The 20,537-nt window shown below is 56.9% G+C and overlaps 2 protein-coding genes across 2 annotated transcripts in view; both read right to left on the bottom strand.

The window, feature by feature from the left end:
* ATP13A1 (ATPase 13A1) overlaps positions 1-12,895 on the bottom strand; it is a 17,070-nt gene extending 4,175 nt beyond the window's left edge. The window contains exons 1-20 of the mRNA XM_029958644.1: positions 12,509-12,895; positions 11,105-11,194; positions 10,609-10,799; positions 10,125-10,197; positions 9,034-9,189; positions 8,885-8,954; positions 8,091-8,197; positions 7,035-7,164; positions 6,552-6,607; positions 6,291-6,417; positions 5,563-5,700; positions 4,832-4,952; positions 4,262-4,419; positions 3,412-3,587; positions 2,755-2,865; positions 2,185-2,310; positions 1,753-1,861; positions 1,063-1,262; positions 551-647; positions 23-204 (exon numbers count right to left, since the gene is read on the bottom strand). Coding sequence (XP_029814504.1) covers positions 23-204; positions 551-647; positions 1,063-1,262; positions 1,753-1,861; positions 2,185-2,310; positions 2,755-2,865; positions 3,412-3,587; positions 4,262-4,419; positions 4,832-4,952; positions 5,563-5,700; positions 6,291-6,417; positions 6,552-6,607; positions 7,035-7,164; positions 8,091-8,197; positions 8,885-8,954; positions 9,034-9,189; positions 10,125-10,197; positions 10,609-10,799; positions 11,105-11,194; positions 12,509-12,895 — 2,805 coding nt within the window. The remainder of the gene's footprint in view (positions 1-22; positions 205-550; positions 648-1,062; positions 1,263-1,752; positions 1,862-2,184; positions 2,311-2,754; positions 2,866-3,411; positions 3,588-4,261; positions 4,420-4,831; positions 4,953-5,562; positions 5,701-6,290; positions 6,418-6,551; positions 6,608-7,034; positions 7,165-8,090; positions 8,198-8,884; positions 8,955-9,033; positions 9,190-10,124; positions 10,198-10,608; positions 10,800-11,104; positions 11,195-12,508) is intronic.
* A 5,220-nt stretch (positions 12,896-18,115) lies between these two features.
* Positions 18,116-20,353, bottom strand: LOC108639150 (LIM homeobox transcription factor 1-alpha-like; the record flags this gene model as incomplete). The annotated part of the gene is given in 6 exon segments (XM_029958643.1): positions 18,116-18,344; positions 18,840-18,930; positions 18,932-18,999; positions 19,674-19,802; positions 19,894-19,975; positions 20,186-20,353. Coding segments are annotated over 6 exon segments (693 nt in total), but the record flags the coding sequence as incomplete, so codon positions are not given.
* Positions 20,354-20,537: the final 184 nt, after the last annotated feature.

Genomic DNA, 20,537 nt, shown 5'->3' with positions numbered 1-20,537 from the left:
GATAACCCCCCTGGAATCGCACCCTGTGGATGGCCAGCTGCTCCTCCCGCTGGGACAGGACCCTGTGCTTGGCTCCCCGGGACGTGGGCCTCACATTCCCGACTCCTGCCGCCGGAATTCCGGCTCTCCCGTCCCCGGGGCCGTCCCGGGGCCGCTTCTTCCGCTCAGGAATCCTCTCGGGAGCGTTTGCCAGCAGGGCCACTCCTGGAAAAGGGGGGAAAACAGGGAAAAAAGGGCCGTAAATCCCTTGGGTTTTCCACACGGTCGGTGGCTGCAACTGGAGCAGGGAATTGAGGAGGGATTTCAGGGAGGAAAAGTAGGGGGAATGAGGGAACTGGGGAGGGATTTTAGGGACAAAAAAGTAGGGAGAATCAGGGAATTCAGGGAAAAAACCCAGGAGAATCCTCCTACAAAAAGCGTTTGGAGCCGATTCCTGCTGGCGTGCGATTCCAGGAGCAGAGAAATCCCTCTGTATCTGAATTCCTGTGGATTCCCAGCCCTGGCACTCTGGAAAACCCCGGGAGTCTGGGGCAATCCCGGGAATTCTCACCCACATCCGCGTGTTTCAGGGCCCCCACGTCGTTGGTGCCGTCCCCGCACATGAGGGTGGAGAAGCCGAGGCTCTTCAGGGTGGTGATCACGAATTCCTGGTGGGAAAAGGCCCAAACGTTGGGAATTCAGAGCTGGAAAGGGGCTCAGGGATCTTTAGGATCACGTGGGACATCCGGAGCCTCACACCCAGGCTCCTAAAAGCTCCAAAGTTTGGGAATTCTGAGCTGGAACAGGCTCAGGATTGTTCAGGGTGACAGCAGGGACACCCTGAGCATCATCCCTATACTCCAAAAGCTCTGGATTTTGGGAATTCAGAGCTGGAACAGGCTCAAGGCTCTTTAGGACAACAACAGGGACACCCTGAGCCTCCCTCACAGACTCCAGATTTTGGGAATTCCGAGCTGGAATGGGCTCAGGGCTCTCCAGGATCACAACGGGGACACCCTGCTTTTCCATCCACAGCCCCAAACGTTGGGAATTCCCCGGGATAACCCCTCCCACCCCCCTCACCTTCTGCTTGGGCACGACCCTGGCGAAGACGCGGATGTGCGGGATGAGCCGGAGCAGCCGCTCCCGGTTCCCGCTCCGGAGGTGCTCCAGGCCCTCCCCGGTCACGCACAGGTCGAAGGGCTCCGTCAGCTCCCGCTGGCATTCCGGGAACGCCGGGAGCACCACGGCCCCGTCCCGCGATTCCCACTGCCACGGGGAGCCTGCGGGAACAGGGAGCAGCCTTGGGATCAGCCGGAGCGGCAGGAGCGTCCCGCCCCTCCCAGGTCCCAGCGCTGGGAAAAGCGGGAATTCCCGGTTGTTTGGGGGTTGATTGGGTGGGGTTGGGTCTTTTTTTTTTGGGTGGGTTTTTGTGGTTTTTTTGGGTCTTATTTTGGGGGCTTTTGGTGGGTTTTTGGGCTTATTCTGGTGCGTTCGGGGTTTTTTTTAGTGTGGGGTTTTCTGTGGGTTTTGCCCCTATTTTGGTGTTATTTGGGCTTTATTTTGGAGATATTTGGGGCTCACTTCGGAATTAGTTTGGCCTTATATTGAAGATATTTTGGCCTGATTTTGGAGTTACTTTGAGCCTGATTTTGGAGTTATTCTGACCCTATTTTGGAGATATTTTGGCCAGATTTTGGAGTTATTTTGACCCTGTTTTGGAGCCATTTCGGCCCCTTCCCCCCGGCCCATCCCAAATCCCGTTCCAGGCACCTTTGGAAGCCGGAGGTTGCAGGATGAGGGTCTTTTCCTTCTGCAGGAAGTGCAGCTCCCTGGCCACGTGGCAGGCGGTCAGGGGGTTGTCCCCCGTGATCATCACCACCTGAGGGACAGGGCAGAGGGAATTCTGGGAATTCCAGAGGCACCAACAAAATTCCTGCCTGGAGCGGGTGCAGGTCCCAACCCCCCCGAGGTGCAGCCCCCCAGGGAAGGGCCTTGTCCCGTTATCCCACCCCAAAACCAACCCCACATCCACAGCATTTCCCTCTTTTCCCCCTTTTCCCTCACTCCAGGGGCTCCCAATCCCCTGGAAGTGGCACCTGGGACAGGTTCAGTGGTGCCCATGGAATGGTTGGGCTCCACGACCTCCCAGGGCTTTTCCCACCCGACCAGCCCCCTTTTCCCTGGAATTCTGCCCGTCCTCACGTGGTGGGAAGCGTTCTGGATCTCCCTGATGACGGATTTGGAGTCGGCTTTGAGGGGACACGAGACCACGATGAATCCCACAAACCTCAGGTCACATTCCAAGGTTTCCCTCTTCATCTCCCGCACCTGCCAAGGGAAGAACCGTTTGGAACACCTGGGAACAGCACCTGGCTTTTCCAACAGGTCATTCCCTGAAGTTAAACGACCCCCTGGGAACACCAGAGAACCCCTGGAATGGCTCCAGCTGCTCAAAAAGGGCTTTTCTTGGCACAAGAAGCTCCTCATTCCCAATTAAAACCAGGCTCTTGGCCAAGGAATTCCATGCCAAACCTCTCCAGGTGTTCCAAGGAAAGACCTGATCCTGCTTCATGAGCAGGAAACCGGGAATCCCGCAGGGAACAGGGATCCACAACACCCCAAAACTCACAGCTGGGGGGTGGTTTTCCCAGAAAATCCCGATTTTATCAGCAGATTTGGGTGCCCACATCCCCAAAAAAGTCCCTCTCTTCCCAGCCCTGCTGCCAGCAATCCCATTTCCCTGGATGTGAAGGCTGGGAAGGATCCAGGTACCTGCTGGTGGGTGAGGTGTCCCAGCTCCTTGTAGCCCAGGGCCAGGACCCGAGCGCCCTCGTGGGAGATCTCCCGGTGCACGGAGTGGTAGTTGCTGGGACACTGGGATAACTGGGAAAAAGGAGGGAAAAACACGGGATTCAGGGAGTTTCCGAGGGAATCCAGGAGCAGATTTGAGCTTTTTGTGGAAAAAGGGGGGAAAACAGGAGAAAAGAGACTCTGGGATTGTCACCTGTCCTTCCCACAAACCCTGGGACAAGTCCCTCATCCCGTCCTTCCCAAAAACTCTGGGATTAGTCACTCGCCCTTCCCACAAAATTTGGGACAAGTCCCCATCCTTTCCTTCCCACAAACTCTGGGATGATCCCCTGTCCATCCCACAGACTCTGGGATGAATCCCTGTCCATCTGACCCCCTGCCCATCCCATAGACTCTGGGATGATCCCCTGTCCATCTGATCCCCTGCCCATCCCACAGATTTTGGGATGATCCCCCGCCCACCCCAAACCCTCTGTTCCCACCCCCCTGTCCCTTCCCTTCCCCACCCAACCCTCCATCCCTCAGGAATTCCGACTCCAACCTCCTCTTCCCGCCCCTCCCTCGCCCCCCGCCCCGGTGGGGGTGGAATTCCGTGTGTTTTTCCCGGGAATGCCTCACCATGGGCCGCAGGGTCTCGGGCGCGCCCTTGACGGCGGCGACGAAGGCGAGCTGGGCGCCGGGGCCGCGCTCGTAGGAGGCCAGGACCGACATCCGCTTCAGGGCACTGGAGAAATGAAAGCGCTGGTGAATTTTCATCCCCGGAGTTTTTAGACTCCTTGGGAAAACTTTCTCATCTGGAAACAAAGAGATCGGGAAATCCTGAAAGGGGTTTTTTTTTTTGTGGAGGGGGGGGGAGGAAAAAAAAAGGGAATTATAAAAAAAAAAAACCCCAGGCAAAAATAAAAGGTCCCACCCCGGGGGGAAGGAGGGAGGGATCTGGGGGAGTTTGGGGGGAATTTGAGCAAAATTCAGGATAATTCTGGAATTCAGAGGAAATTGGGGGAATTCAGGTGGAACTCGGGGTAATTCAGGTGGAACTCAGGGGTAATTCATGTGGAATTCAAGACACTTTGGGGGGAATTCAGGATAATTCATGTGGAATTCAGGGCAGTTTGGGGGGAATTCAGGCGGGACTCAGGACAATTCAGGCAGAATTCAGATGGAATTCAGGTGAAATTCAGGGGAATTCAGGACAGTTCCAGTGGAATTCAGAGGGGATTCAGGGGAATTCGGGTGGAATTCGGGCAGAATTCAGGACAATTCAGATGGAATTCAGGGGAATTTGGGGGGAATTCAGGCAGAATTCAGATGGAATTCAGGTGGAATTCAGGGGGATTCAGTGGGATTGGGGTGGAATTCAGGCCATGGGATGTGTCCCTGCCCTTGGATGGGGATGATCCTTAAGGTCCCTTCCCAGCCAGCCCATCCCAGCCCCCCCGGGCTCGGATTTCCCTGGAATTGGGTTTACCTTTGGTCAGGGTCCAGTCCACGGCCAGGAGCATGGCCTTCTCCAGAGGGTCTCCCACCAGCGTCCCGTCCTCCAGCTGCACCAGGGAGTGGCAGGTGGCGATGGCCCGGTGGGTCTCCACGGGAATGTCGGACACGGGAGTCACCTCCTTCCCGTCCCTACGGAATAACGGGGCAACAGACCCGCTCTGGGACACCCTGGAACCATTCCCGGCTCGGAATTCCCGCTCCTGCCCAGTGGGGAGCGAAGGCCATGGGACAGTGGGGCTGGTTCAGTGGGAATTCGGGCCAAATCCCGGGATTTTAGCCAGTTCTGCCAAGGAAACTCGGGGAACTGGCACATCCAAGGGCAGATCCAAAGGATCTGGGAGGCTCCAAGTGCTGGGAATTCCGGCAGCAGGATGGGAAGGGCGGGATGGGCCGCAGGGAAGAGCTCGGCAGCCTCAGAATCCCCGGGAATTCCCAGCAGATCCCCGCTCCCCAAATCCCCAGGGATCTCCCCCTGCCCCGCCAGGATGTTCCCGAGGAATTCCCACGTGGAAATCCGGGAATGGGGGCTCCCAGGACCCACCTGAGCCCGGCCACCCCCCGCACCACCAGGTGGTCGCTGGTCAAGGTCCCGGTTTTGTCGAAGCAACAAACTTGGACTTTCCCAGCGAAGGGGATCCGGAAAGGCTCCGTGCAGTAAACATCTGGAGAGGGAAAACAGGGAATTTGGGTGGGAATCCAGCCCAAGGCTCCGTGCAGTGAACGTCTGGAGAGGGAAAACAGGGAATTTGGGTGGGAATCCATTCCCTCCCCGCCCTCCCAGCCAAGGACTCCTTCCCAAAATCCACCTCAATCCCCCTTTTCCAGGGGGAAGCCATTCCCTGTGTCCCATCCCTCCAGCCCTTCTCCCAAGCCCCTCTCCTGCTCTCCCAGAGCCCTGAAATGTGCTGGAAGCTCTCCCTGGGTCCCTCCCTGCTCCAGGGGAACATTCCCAGCTCTCCCAGCCTGTCCCCGGAGCACAATCCTGGAATGCTGGGGTGGGAATGTTGGGAGTGGGGACTCACAGAGCTTGGCCAGAGCGATGAGGGACGTGTTCCCTGCTCCAGGGGAACGTTCCCAGCTCTCCCAGCCTGTGCCTGGAGCACAATCCTGGAATGCTGGGGTGGGAATGTTGGGAGTGGGGACTCACAGAGTTTGGCCAGGGCGATGAGGGACGTGTTCCCTGCTCCAGGGGAACGTTCCCAGCTCTCCCAGCCTGTGCCTGGAGCACAATCCTGGAATGCTGGGGTGGGAATGTTGGGAGTGGGGACTCACAGAGCTTGGCCAGGGCGATGAGGGAGGTGTTCACGGCCAGGGAGAGCTCGATGGGCAGCTCCGGGGGCACCACGGACGTCAGGATCAGGGCACACTCCAGGAACAGCCGGTAGTGGTTCCGCCGCGGATCCTTCGTGCCTGCGGGATGGGGATGGATCAGCTGGGAATGGGATTGGATCCGATCGGGATGGGATGGGATCCACTTGGAACGGGATTGGATCCGCTCGGGATGGGATCAGATTGGCTCAGCTTGGAATGGGATCGGATCAGCTCAGCTTGGAATGGGATCAGATCGGCTCGGGATGGGATTGGATCGGCTCCACATCCCAGGGGAACAGGGAGCGGATCCCGCCTGGGAAGGATCCCGAGATCCAGGGTGGGCTCCTGAGGTGGAGCTCCAGAGAAGGTGGATCCAGGAGTAATTCCCTGGGATTGGCACCTGCCCTTCCCAAAAACTCCGGGAGAAGGCGCCTGTCCTTCCTGAAAACTCTGGGAAAAGTCCCTGTCCTGTCCTTCCTAAAAACTTTGGGAATGTCATTTGTCCTTCCCACAAACTTTGGGATTTGTCCTTCCCACAAACTCCAGGACTCCTCCTTCCCAAACCTTCAGGACAAGCCCCCCCCACACCTTCCCTGACCCTTTGGGAATTCCACCAGGACGGGGGACAATCCCAAGCCCTTGGGGAGCCTTCCCAGCGCATTCCCAGCACATTCCCAGTGCATTCCCACCCTCGATCCAGACGTAGGCGGCGGCGGCGATGGCGAAGACGAGGAGGAAGAGGATGAAGATGAAGGTCTCCAGGTTATTGGCCGTCACCCTCTTCACTCCAAACAGGATCGTCCGGAGCAGCTTTCCCTGGGAACGAGAGCCTTCAGTGCCAGGGCTTCGAAGGGATCCCACAGAATTCCTTAAAAACCCTTCCTCTTCCCAACCTCACTCCAAACCAGTTCCTCTCCCAGCCGGACCCGGAATTCCCGTTCCCAGCTCACCTGGGAGGTGTTGAATCCCGTCCTCAGGGCGTAGGCGACGCATCCGTTATCCACGGCTGCGGGAAGGGGGCAGGAAACCCGGAGTGAATCCCCCCAGGGTGACTCCAGCCCGGAGTGAATCCCCCCAGGGTCATTCCAGCCCAGAGTGAATCCCCCCAGGGTCACTCCAGCCTGGAGTGAATCCCCCCAGGGTCATTCCAGCCCGGAGTGAATCCCCCCAGGGTCATTCCAGGGTCATTCCAGCCCGGAGTGAATCCCCCCAGGGTCATTCCAGTCTGGAGTGAATCCCCCCAGGGTCACTCCAGGGTCCCTCCAGCCCGGGAGCACCCAGAGCTCCCCCCCCATCACCCCCCCAGGGGCTCATTTAGCTCCCCCCGCTCATTAACCAGGCCGTTAATTAGTGCCAGCAGCCCGCCCCCCCAATCCCAGCGGATCCCGCGGGAATTGCCGGCATTCCCGGCGGGAATGGGGCCGGGGACGCACGTTTGAGCCCCGAGGAGGCCTTTTGGGGCGGGATGTGCTGCACCACCCGCGTGCCCCCGAAGATGACGTGGAGCCGGGAGTCGCCCTCCATGTCCAGCACGTGCTCCGGGCTCAGGTCCTCCACCGGCTCCTGGAACAGGGAACACACAGGGAATGGGCCCTGGGATGAGCCCAGGGAAACGGGAATGGGCCCTGGGATGAGCCAGGGAAACGGGAATGGGGAATGGTGGCCCTGGGCCTGGGATGAGCCCAGGGAAACGGGAATGGGCCCTGGGATTGAAGCCCAGGGAAAACGGGAAAATGGGCCCCGGGATGAGCCCAGGGAAAAGGGAATGGGCCCTGGGATGAGCCCAGGGAACAAACAGGGAATGGGTCCTGGGATGAGCCAGGGAAATGGGAAGGGCCCTGGGATGAGCCCAGGGAAACAGGGAATGGGCCCTGGGATGAGCCCAGGGAAACAGGGAATGCCCAGGGCTGGATGCTGGGGGGGCACAGGAAGGGGACGGGATCGCACCGGGGAGGGAGGGGCTGGGGGGCTTCCTCTTCCCAAGGAATTCCATGGAATAATAATAACATTAATAATAAAAATAAATTTCATACTTCTTAAGTCTCCCACTGGCCCAAAAAGCAGGAAAAACGAGCGATTTTGCTGATTTTTGACTCTTTTCCCTGATAAATTTTGACTCTTTTCCCCGATTCCTGAGGGTTCTCCCCAATTCCTGTGGGTTCTCCCCAATTCCTGTGGGTTCTCCCCAATTCCTGAGGGTTCTCCCCAGTTCCTGAGGGTTCTCCCTGCCCTTTCTGTGGGTTCTCCCTAAGGGTTCTCCCAATTCAGTGGGTTCTCCCCTATTCCTGAGGGTTCTCCCCAATTCCTGTGGGTTCTCCCCTATTCCTGAGGGTTCTCCCCAATTCCTGTGGGTTCTCCCCAGTTCCTGAGGGTTCTCCCCTATTCCTGTGGGTTCTCCCCAATTCCTGTGGGTTCTCCCCAGTTCCTGAGGGTTCTCCCCAGCTCCTGTGGGTTCTCCCTGCCCTGTCCCATCCCCATCCCCATCCCACCTTCATCTGGGGCACGGACTCCCCGGTCAGCATTGCCTCGTCCACGATGCAGCGGCCCCGCAGCAGCAGAACATCACAGGGCACCAGATTGTCCTGGGGGGAACGGCCTGGCCCAAAAACACCCAAATCAGCCCCAAAAAAACCGGCAAAGAGCCCTCCCTGGGACCGTCTGCCACCTCGGGGAAAATCCCAGGGGAAAATCCATGGAAAAGCAATGAAAATCAAGGAAAAATCAATTCAAAAGCAATTAAAATCAATGAAAAATCATTCGAAAACCAATTACAATCAATGAGAAATCAATTAAAATAAATTAAAATCGATTAAATCCAATTAAAAATCAACTAAAAATCAGTGAAAAATGAATTGAAAATCAAATCAATTAAAAATTAATTCAAAAGCAAAACCAATGAAAAATCAATTAAAAATGAATTAAAATCAATGAAAAATCAACTGAAAATCAGCGAGAATCAATTAAAAATCAACTGAAAATCAATTAAAGTCAATTGAAAATCAATTAAAATCAATTGAAAAATCAACTTAAAAATCAGTTGAAAAATTAATTAAAACCAATTAAAAATCCTTTGGAAATGGGAATTGAGAGATTCCAGCCCAAGGATTTCCCTCCTGGCTCCTCGGAAAAGGGAATTTAAACCCAGACTCCAGGAGATCCCGCCCTGGAAATGGGAATTAAAGTCCCCCAGAGGCACCCGTGGGATGTTTCACCCCGACCCAACCCATCCCAGCCCCCGGGAATGCCGGGAACGCCCCGGATTCCTGGGAATGAGCCCCGGTACCGATGGACAGGATGTCCCCCGGGATGATCTCGTCGCTGGAGATCGGGCGCCACTTGCGGTTCCTGTACACCTGCAACGCCCCAAAAAGGGGTGTTTTAGCCACAGAAACGGGGGACCAGGAGGGAAATCCCCCACATTCCCGGATTCACCTGGATCATGTAGGGCTTGTTGCCCATCTTGCGGATCTCCGACATGTTCCGCAGCTGCTGCTGCACCAGCGAGGCCTCGAAGGCCACGAGCATGGACAGGGTGAAGACACTGTAGTACCAGTACTCGTCCAGGCACCACAGCCCCACGCAGAACACCTGGAACAGCCCAGGATTCCTTAAAATCTGGGATTCAGCTTGGCTCATTCGGGATCATTCCAGGGTTTCACTGGGGGGAACCGGAAAGGCAGGGAATCTCCCTCCCACAAACACCTGGGGGGTCAGGAACTGTCCCCACACCACAGTCCCACCCAGAACACCTGGAACAGCCCAGGATTCCTTAAAATCTGGGATTCAGCTTGGCTTAGTTGGGATAATTCCTGGGTTTCACTGGGGGAAACTGGAAAGGCAGGGAATCTCCCTCCCACAAACACCCGGGGGGTCAGGAGTAACCCCCACACCACAGCCCCACCCAGAACACCTGGAGGGACAGGAGTGATCCCAATCCAGCCCAGAATTCCTTAAAATCCAGGATTTATCTTTGCTTATCCAGGATAATTTCAGTATTTCATGAGGGAAATCTCCTTCCCAGAAACACCCAAGGGGTCAGGAACTGTTTGTCCCAAACCCATCCCAGAATTCCTTAAATTTTAGGAATCATCTGTGGGGACAGGAATGATCCCAATCCAGGCCAGAGTTCCTTAAATTCCAGGAATTATTGCTGTTTGTTCAGGATAATTTCACTGTTTCACTCTGGGAAGTTGGAAAGGCAAGAAATCTCCCTCCCAGAAACACCTGAAGGGTCAGGAATTGTTTGTCCCAATCCATGCCAGGATTCCTTAAATTCCAGGAATTTCTAGGGACTTGAAATGGGAATTTTAAGGAATCATCTTGTTTAAAGAATTCCAGAAAGCTGGAAAAACCCCAGGACAAAAGGGTCACTCCCAGGAATAAATCCATATCAAGGCCTAATCCAGCAGATATTCCTGATTCCTGGAATCTTCCCAGCTCATTCCTGGCTTTCAATCCATAAATGCTCCTGTTTTTTTAGCAGGAATAGGGAATTTCCCCCCCTTTCTGTCTCCACACTTTACCTGGAAGACGAAGAAGGGAGCTGTGGCTCTTTCCTTGAACAATTCCAAGAATTCTGGCACCACCATCTCAGCCCTGGGAAGGAAATCCAGGAAATCCATCCTTGTTTCCCTGAGCATTCCAAGATTTCAGCAAAATGCCATCCCAAAAAAAACCACTTCCAGAGGAAAATCTCCTGGTTTTTAATTACTCTGAGTCAATTCCTTCCTCTTCCCAATTTTATTCCTTTTTCTTCCCAATCCCTTTTCTTCCCCTTCCCAATCTACATTCCCAACGTTATTCCTTCCTCTCCCCAATCCTTATTTATTTCTCTTCCCAACCTTATTCCTCAAATCCAGCCGTTCTCTGTCCTAAAAGGAATCTGAAACAAACCCTGGGAATGACTAAAATTCCAGCTCCAGGACTAAAACTCCGGTTTGATCCCAGTTTTTCCTGCCAAACGGGGATATTTTGGCTCCCCCAAAAAAACCCCCCTGGAAAACTCACTTATTGGTGCCATATTTCTTCTCTGCTGCCCGGATTTCCTTGTCCTCCTGGTAGCCTCTGGAATTCTGGTAGTAGCTGAGGGGATATTCCACCGGGAAGGCCACGGGCAGGAACTGCCTCTTCCCGTTGGTTTCGTAGGAATACTTGATCTTCTGGAATTCGAAGGAAAGAGCCTCCTCCCCGTCCTCGCCCTGGGAAAGGGGGGAAAGGATAAAATAACGGAACATTGTCCAGGTACAAAATCATCCCACACAAACCTCCACCCCCGGGGATGATTCACCTCCGAGAGGGCAGAATTCCCAGATTCATTCCCAAAATCCCAACCTGGCCCTGCTGGTGGAAACACCCCCTCCAGTCGGACCCATCCCAGTTGATTTTTTGCTAATTAACGTGATTAAAACTGTAATTTTTGCTAATTAACGGGACTAAGAGGAATCCCGAGCCGGCGGCAGCTCCCGGAACTCCCGGAATTCCCGATCCCTGCAGATCCTCTCACCTGATCCCGGTGCAGCGGCACCAGCTCCACGGAGCCGTTGTTGGGGGTCGGCACCACTTTGGCCAAGGTGGCTTTTTTGGGACACGGCTCCTGGAAGGGGGGGGGAAAAAGGGAATTCCCATCCCGAGGTTTGTCCGGGAGCGCTGGTTGGGATCACACACATCCCAAAGAGAACGTTCCCAATCCCGAAATTCCCGCCTGGGCACCGAGGGAAGGGGTTCAGGGACACAAACAGGGAAAGGGGCACCTTAAAGGCATTTAATGCTTTTGCCTCTCGGATCCCAAATCCCCCCCAAAATCCCTCCCAAACCTCACATATCCTCAGTCCCAAATCCCCCCCCAAAACTCCCCTCAGACTCCAAATCCCCCCAAAATCCCTCTCAAACCCCACATATCCTCAGTCCCAAATCTTCCCCCAAATCCTCCTCAAAACCCCAAACTCCCCAGTCCCAAATACCCCAAAATCCCCCTCAGACCCCAAACTTCCCGCAGCGCCCCACAAATTTCGCCCCTCAGGCCCCTGCGCACCGGCCAACCCGCCCCCTTTCCACTCACACCCCGCAGCCCCGCCCCTCTCCCCCTCGCTTCACGGCGCTGACGCCAGGCTGAGCGGCGCACTGGCGCGTGCACGGACCATCAGATCCCGACCAGCGCCGTGAGCAAGCTGCAGCGCCGCGATGGCGGCCGACGCCAGCAGCGCCGCCTCGGGGGCCCCCCACCGCTCCTCCTCCTCCTGCTGCCCCCTGCGCCGCCCCAGCAGCGCGCGGCCCCCACAGCCACAGCCCACGCCGGTAGAGCCCGGCGGCGAATAGGGCATGGTACGGTGGCGGCGGGAGGAGGCGCGGCCGCCGCCGGTAAGAGCGTCACCGACGAGACCAGCTCGTCCTGAGGGGCCAGCCGCGGCCGCCGCCATTTTCCTCCGCCCGCTCGGCCTCGTCTCTTCCGCTTCGAGCCCCCCGCCCCCGAGCTTCCGCCGCGCGTTGCGCGGGGAGCGGTGCTGGCGGAAGCGCGGCGGCGGCGGCATGCGCGCTGGAGAAGTGCGGGCGGAGGCGGGTGGCGTCATGTGAGTGAGAGGGCGGCGGGGCGGGGCGGGAAGGGTCGCCTTCCGCGTGTCCCCCCCCGGGTGCTAACGGGATCCCCTGGTGCTAACGGGATCAAGCCGGGACCCTGCCGCCGTGGTGCCCGCCGGGTGGTCAACAGGACCTCCCGGGACCCCCCCGGTTGTCTAACGGAATCCCCGTGTCCCCCCTCCGGTGTTACGGGGACCACGGGACGCCGTGTGCCCCCCCCGGTGTTAACAGGACCGCTCCCCGGGACCGTCCCCCCGGTGTTAACGGAATCCCCGTGTCCCCCCTCGGTGTTAACGGGACCATCGGGACTCCCGGTGTCCTCCCCATTACTGACCTTCCCATTCCCGGTATTCCCGCAGGGAATTGGCCCTGGAGCTGACGGCCCGTCACTGCGGGGCGGAGCTGGAGCGCTACGGGCGCTGCGTGGCCGCGAGTCCCGAATCCTGGCAGAGGGATTGTCACCGGCTGCGGCTCGGGATCGCCCAGTGCGCCTCGGCACAGTCAGTGCGGGACTGGGAGGGACTGGGATTGTCACTGGACGGGCACCGGGAGGACTGGGATTGTCACTGGATGGGGCTTGGGATCGCCCAGCGCGCCTCGGCACAGTCAGTGCCGGACTGGGAGGGACTGGGAGGCACTGGGACTGTCCCTCCAGTGCCATCCCCGTCCCCCCGGTGCCATCCCGTGCCCCCTGACCATCCCCGCGCCCCCCCAGCCCCATCGTGCGACAGATCCGCCGGGACTGTGCCGAGCCCTTCGCGGCCTTCGAGCGCTGCCTGCGGGATCACCCCGGGAGCGCCGGGAGCTGCCACCCCCACGCCAACGCCTTCCTGCTCTGCGCCGACCAAGTGAAGCCCGGGGAGCCCTGAGGTGAGTCCCGAGGGAAGATCTGAGGTGACTCTGAGGTGAGGGGAGCCCTGAGGGAAGTCCTGAGGGGAGCCCTGAGGGGAGTCCTGAGGAGAGTCCTGAGGGGAGTCCTGAGATGAGTCCTGAGGTGGAACCTGAAGGGAGATCTGAGGGGAGCCCTGAGGGAGTCCTGAGGGGAGATCTGAGGTGACTCTGAGGTGATGGGAGCCGTGAGGGGAGATCTGAGGGGAGCCCTGAGGGGAATCCTGAGATGAGTCCTGAGGGGAGATCTGAAGTGAGCCCTGAGGGGAGATCTGAGGGGAGCCCTGAGGTAAATCCTGAGGGAAGTCCTGAGGGGAGTCCTGAGGGGAAGCACTGAGGTGAGGCCTGAGGGGAGATCTGAGGGGAGTCCTGAGGGGAGATCTGAGGGGAGCCCTGAGGGGAGTCCTGAGGGAAGATCTGAGATGACTCTCAGATGAGGGGAGCCCTGAGGGGAGATCTGATGGGAGTTGTGAGGGGAATCCTGAGATGAGTCCTGAGGGGAGCCCTGAGGGGAGATCTGAGGTGAGCCCTGAGTGAGCCCTGAGGTGGGACCTGAGGGGAGATCTGAGATGAGTCCTGAGGGGAGATCTGAGGGGAATCCTGAGGGGAGATCTGAGGTGGGACCTGAGGGGAGATCTGCGGGGAGGCCTGAGGGAAGTCCTGAGGGGAGCCCTGAGGTGGGACCTGAGGGGAGATCTGAGGGGAGTCTTGAGGGGAGCACTGAGGTGAGTCCTGAGGGGAGATCTGAGGTGGGACCTGAGGGGATTCCTGAGGGGAGTCCTGAGGGGAGCCCTGAGGTGAGGCCTGAGGGGAGATCTGAGGGGAGTCCTGAGGGGAGATCTGAGGTGATTCTGAGGGGAGTCCTGAGGTAAACCCTGAGGGGAACCCTGAGGGGAGCCCTGAGGGGAACCCTGAGGCGAGCCCCGGCACTCCCGGGAATGTTCCCACTGGATCGAGAGGCTCCTTCCTGCGGCTGGAACCCCCCCGAGGACACCCGGACACACAAATCCCACACAAATCCCCTCCTGCCTCAGGGAACAGGGGAGGGAGGATGCTGGGGAAGGATGTTTGGGATAAAAGTGGGATTGGAACCTCCCAAAATCCTCCCAGATCCGTGAAATCCCGCATAAATTTTTAGGGTCAGAAGGGACCTTAAATTCATCCTATTCCTGCTTTTTTTTGTGCTGTTTTCCCCCAGGGAATCCTTGGAATTCAGGTATGCCTCTGGGAATGGATGGAAAAGCCTTGGTGTCCTCTGGAATCTCCTTCCAATCCCGGATTTTCCCCCCTCTGGAAAAGGAAGTGCAGCTCTGCCCACGGGGATTCCTTGGATCTGCTTCCCTGGAGTGCAGGAACATTCCTGCGGGGAATTCCAGGTTTTATCCAAAAAAACAGATAAATAAATAAATTCCAGGTTCCAAAGCTCCGCGGGAACCTCAGGATGGGCTGGAAGGTGACCAAAAAAAATCCGCTTTTTCCCTGTTTTTCTTCCACCCAAACCCTTCCAAAAATCCGTTTGGGAATCAAACACAGTTATTTCCCTTTTTTCCCAAGAAAATCCACCCACTTCCCAAGATCCAAAACTCTGGAGTGGCTCTTCCCACTGCCCTTGGAAGCTCAGGGATATTTTGGGGCCATAAAAGTCAAATTGATCCATCTGAAAACTCCCAGTTTTTGAGGGATGGGATCCCCGGGTTCTCTCCTGCTTTGGGACGGCAGAGGGAGCCATTCCCACCGGGAAAAACAGGGATTTGGGAGCCTTGAGGTCTTTCCAGGAATTTCTGGCTGTAAACAGTGTGGGGGGGAAAAAATCCAAATATTCCTGAAAATATCCGTTAAAACTCGAGGAAAAGTGGGATAAAGCCCTGGGATTGTGGGATCCGTGTGGGAAAACTCCAGGATGCTGCCAGCGAGGTCAGAAATCCCTGGAAAAGCAGGAGTGGAGGTCTCCCAGAGAAAGGGTAATCCTGGGAATTCGAGCGGGTTTGGGGGGGAGGAGAAATGAGTTTTTGGGACTCGACTGGGGCTTCCCAGGAGATCTTTTTGGGGGAATTAAACTTGGCCAGGGATGTGTAGGGAGCAGGAATTCCCTCGGGAATTCTCAGGGAGAGGCTTTTCCTGACTTTCCAGCCCTGCTTGGGGGGCATTAAAAAAAACCCCTTGGCTTTGATCCCGATCCCAAGGGATCCACCCCATTCCTGGGATACATTGATCCTTATCCAGGTTCCAGCCAGGCCCAAGTCCAGCTGATTTTTGGGCCTCTCTGGAAATCTGTTCATCCCTAAAGTCTAAAAATACTCATCCCTAAAATCTGAATAAATCTATCCGTAAAAATTAAATGTGTTTATCCCTGAAATCTAAATTATTTATCCCTAAAATTAAAATATATCCATCCCTAAAACCTGAATCTGTTTATCCATAAAACCAAAGTCATCTGTCCCTAAAAATTCAATATATTGATCCCTAAAAATTAAATATCCTTTGTTCCCACGGATCCTTTTATGTCACTTTAATCCTTCAATTCCTTGTCTCCTGCCGTGATTCCCACCCCTAATTCCACGATTTTCCCCACTTTTCATTCCTCCCAACTCCAGTTTCCAGCCAAATCCCTGTTTTTCCTGGGAGTTAAACCACCTAAAAGCTGGGTTTTTTCCCAGATTTAACTTCCCAGCTCCTCCCAACCTCCCCGGGGAAATGAATTAACACATCCAAGGGCTCCCGAGCTCCCAAAAACCCCCCAAATCCCGGGATCAGCTCATTCCCTCCTTGTTTTCCCTTCTCTTCCCGGAGCTCCCCGGACACAAAACCCGCCTTTCCCTTCCCGGAGGAGCTTTTCCAAGCCCCAGAAGGGGGGATGACCCTCGATCCCGGGACGAGGGACCCGCCCGGAATCCGCTTTAATTCCTCAGCCGGAAAAATATCCTGGTTTTCCGCTCGGCTTCCCCCGGCTCCGGGGCCGTAAATCAGGGAGAGGGGGACGGAGCCACATTCCAGCCTTTGTTTTCCTTGGATCCCGGCCAGGGGGTTTCTCGGAGGGTGTTTTGCTGCCACTTCCAGAGGGGTTTGGGGTCACTTTTTATCCTCCCGGCCCGGGGGAGAGAGGGAGACACACCTGGGCATTCCAGAGGGGGGGAAGCGTTCCCAGGATCCCTTGGGAAGCCTTCCCAGCCAAGGGGGAGCACCTGGAACGGCTGGAAGTGTGTTTATCCCTAAAATCCAAGTGTGTTTATCCCTAAAATCCAAGTGTGTTTATCCATAAAAACTGAATGTGTTTATCCCTAAAATCTGAATGTGTTTGTCCCTAAAATCAAAATCGTTTATCCCTAAACTCGAAATTATTTATTATCCCCAAAATCCAAATGTTTTTATCCCTGAAATCTGAATCTGTTCATCCCTAAAATCTAAATCTGTTTATCCATAAAATCCCAGAGGAGTGTGGGATATTCCCAGTGCCTTTCCCAAGCTGTTTTCAGGGAGCTCAGGAAACAGGGAAACGAAGCCAAACCCGGGAATTCGGGAAGCTGCTTCCTGAACCCCCCGGGAAAGGAACCCCACCCTGGAATTCCCAGGGCAGGAAAATCCCACGTTCCCAGTTAAACTTGGCTTTTTTTGGGGGGTGGGGGGGGTTTATTTTCCAACGTACATGCAAAAGAGAATTCCCAAAACACCGGCACGGGATCACGGGGAGCACCCGGAGGGATTCGGGGAGGGGGATCTGGGGGGGGGGAACATCAAATTTCCACAATTTCACCGCGGATTCTCCCGAAATTCCATCGGAACCGAGTCCGTCCCGAGGGCAGGAGCCTCCCAAGGGAACACACGGATGGAGGAGCCGAATTCTGGGATTTGGGATGCTGGGAACTCTCCCGGTTCCATCCCAAACTCGCCTTTCCGGGCAAAACTGTGCCATAAATATCTGGGTTTTTTGGGAAAAGTCTCCCCCCTTCCCTCCCAAAAAACCAGTGTCCAGCTGTCTGGGAGTGCTGTCCGTGGATGGGAGGAGGCGGATCCCAGAAGTCCGGGATGATCCCAGAAGTCCGGGATGATCCCGGCACCGCCAACACGAGGAATTTTTAGTTCCAGGGAATTTCCCTCCGACAAAAAATCCGCCTTTTCCCTGGTTTTCGGTTCCTCCAGGAGGTTCCCACCTGGAAAAATCAGCGTGTGGAGGCTCAGGGACAAAAGCACCTCCAGGAATCCGTCGGCCAAATCCTCGGGATTGCCCCGCCCGATTCCCGACTCCGCAGAGCCCAAAGTAAGTCGTTATTCCCTTTCTTGGAATTCCTTTCCGGGAATATTTCCTCCTCGGAACGGTCGGAGAGCTGGGGGAGGTTTTCATCCTGGAGGATTTTATTCCTTCGGCTGGAACAGCTCCTGGGAAAACTTTTCCAGGAATTCCAACCGTCCTTGACGACGTCCTGGGGAGATCCCAGGTCGTTCCCGAAAAAAACTGGGCTAAAAGCCAGTGATGGAATCGTGGACAGAACCCGGGAGGGAAGAGATCCAGAGCCTTTCCAGCTGGATTAGGGCTTGGAGTTGTGCTGGGAATACCGGGAGACGGCTTGGGATGGGCACCGGGGGGGGAATCCCGAGGGATTCGGCCTCAAAATCCCAAATATCGGCGGATGTCGCCCCCAAATTCCCCATGCTGACGGATCCTGGCCCGAAATTCCTGGTCCTGATGGAAAATGCTGGAAGGTTCAGTCTGGATTTCGGGCAGGGATTGCAGCTCCTGATGGAAAATGCTGGAAAATGAGGGGAAATCCCAAATATTGATGGATTCTGGCCTGAAATTCCCGGTGCTGATAGAAAATGCTGGAAGATTCACTCAGGAGTCCAGCCTGGAATTCCCAGTCCCGACAGATTCCAGCCAGAAATTCCCTCACCCGAGAGAAAACGCCGGAGAATTCCCACTCGGGATAGAAAATGACGGGGAGATCCCCACCAGCTTCCAGCTGGGAACGCCGGGAAGGCCCATCCCGACGGAAAAGGCCGGGAGAGGTCGGCTCCGTCCGTCGGCTCCTCCGGGGAGGACAATCCCGAGGGGCTCAGCCCCGCCCCGGCCCCTCGCCCGGCCCGGAGGCGGGAGCAGCATTCCCGAGGTTCCTGGGAAGGGCTTTCCCGGGGTCAGGAGGTGAAGTAGGAGCTCTGCATGGAATACAGGCGGTCGATGGGATTCCCCAGCCGGGCCTGGAGCAGGCTGGGATCGGCCCCGGACAGGAGGCAGTCGCCCAGGGGGCCCAGGCTGTCGCTGTCCAGGTCATGGAAAACTCCCTCCGAGTCTGGGAAAGGCGGGACAAGGAAATTAAATCAGAGGCTCTTCCCGCCCTCCCATTCCCGAATATTCCCGTGGGATGGAGAGATCTTGGTGTCAACCCCTGGTCCTGGCACGGCTCTGCCCTCCTTCCCTTCCCAAATATTCCCAGTGGATCGGGAATTCCCTTCCCAAACCTTCTCCCCCATCCCATCCCATCCCATCCCATCCCATCCCATCCCATCCCATCCCATCCCATCCCATCCCATCCCATCCCATCCCTTCCCATCCCATCCCATCCCATCCCATCCCATCCCTATCCCTCTTCTCCCCCTGCCCAGGGCTCCTCCCCAGCTCCGTATCCCACTGGATCTCATATCCCAGTGGATCCTGGATCCCGTATCCCATTGTATCCCATTGTATCCCAGTGTATCCCTGTGTATCCCTGTGTATCCCACTGCGTCCCTGTGTATCCCTGTGCCCCCCGGTGTGTCCCGGCGTGTCCCGGCGCTCCCGGCGTTACCGTAGGGGTGCAGGTGTTCCGGGGGGAGCTGGGGGGGGGTCATTCCCGGCCGGAAGAGCTCCGGGCCTCAGCCCGTGTGCTCCAGGGGCAAGGAGCGGCTGCGGCGGGAGGCGGGAATACGGCGCCAGGAGCCCCTCGAGGCCGGGCACGCTCGCGGCGTCTGCGGGCACCCAACGGGGCAGCGTCGCCATGGGGAGGTCACCGGGGGATGTTGTGATAGTGATGTCGTGACAGTGATGTCATTATAGTGATATGATAATGATGTTGTGATAGTGACATCACCAGAGTGATGTCACCGTAGTGATGTCATGATAGTGATGTCACCATAGTGATGTCACCAGAGTGATGTCGTGATAGTGATGTCATGACAGTGATGTCATGATAGTGATGTCATGATAGTGATGTCACCAGAGTGATGTCACCAGAGTGATGTCACGATAGTGATGTCATGACAGTGCATTCCAGAGCCTAAAGGGGCTCCAGGAGAGCGGGAGAGGGACCTGGGAGAAGGGCTGGAGGGATGGGACACAGGGAATGGCTTCCCCCTGGAAAAGGGGGGATGGAGGTGGAATTGGGGAAGGAATCCTTGGCTGGGAGGGCGGGGAGGGAATGGGATGGAATTCCCGGAGGAGCTGCGGCTGCCCCATCCCGGGAAGTGTCCAAGGCCAGGCTGGAGCCGCCTGAGGCCTGGAAGGTGTCCCTGCCTTTGGAATTCGGTGGGATAATGGGATGATTTAAGGTCCCTTCCCACCCAAACCGCTCCCCAATTCCACAGAACGCATCCAAGCCGCTCCCTGCATCCCGGCTCTCCGCCCATTCCCAGTTTTCCCTCACCTTCACTGTCGTCGTTGCTCTGCCGGCTGCTCCTCCCGGTCCCTCTCCCGCCTCCCAGCCGGGCATTCCCGAGCTGCTCCTGCTCCTGCTGCTGCTGCTGCTGCGCAGATGCCTTTCGGGCGATCTCTTCATCTGGGAAAACACAAGGACACGCCGGGAATTCGAGCCCTCGGAGCTCCGGGGGGGGTTAAATCCCAGCCCTGGAACGGGATCCGCTCCCTCACCTTGGCCCGTTGGTTCTGGAACCACACCTGGACCACCCGCACGGTCAGTCCCGTCTCTGCCGCCAGCGTCTCCCTCACCTGGCCACGGAAAAGGGATAAATCGGGATTCAATCCCTCTGGGAAGGATCCCGGTGGCGGTTGGGCTCCAAGAAGAGCTCAGTTGGGATTAAATCCCGCCGGGAACGATCCAAACCAACAGCTGGGCTCCAGAACGAGCCGGGTGGGACTCGGATCCCGGCGGGAAGGATCCCGGCGGGAAGGATCCCGGCGGGGTTGGGGTGCCGGTACCTTCCTGCAGGGCTTGGAGGACACCTCGAAGGAGGCCTTGAAGGCGCGGCGCTGCTGGGTGGTCAGGATGGTGCGCGGCCGCTTGGAGCGCTTGTGGTCCTTGCCGTCCTCGCCACCTTTGCCGTGGGAGTGGGCGCCGTCCTCGTCCTCGCTTTTCACTGCCGGGGAAGGGCGGGATCAGGGAACCGGGACAGGGATCCATCCCTGGGAGTGCTCGGGGACGGCTGGGACGGGGCTTGGAGTTGGGAATTGGGACAGGGATCCATCCCTGGGAGTGCTCAGGGACGGCTGGGATGGGGCTGAGAGTCTGGAATTGGGACAGGGATCCATCCCTGGGAGTGCTCAGGGACGG

This window comes from Manacus vitellinus, unplaced genomic scaffold (genome assembly GCF_001715985.3).
Source record: "Manacus vitellinus isolate BGI_N305 unplaced genomic scaffold, ASM171598v3 scaffold_164_pilon, whole genome shotgun sequence".
NCBI lineage: Eukaryota > Metazoa > Chordata > Aves > Passeriformes > Pipridae > Manacus > Manacus vitellinus.
Note: the sequence above shows the minus strand (reverse complement) of the source record. Positions and strands in the feature narration are given on the sequence as shown.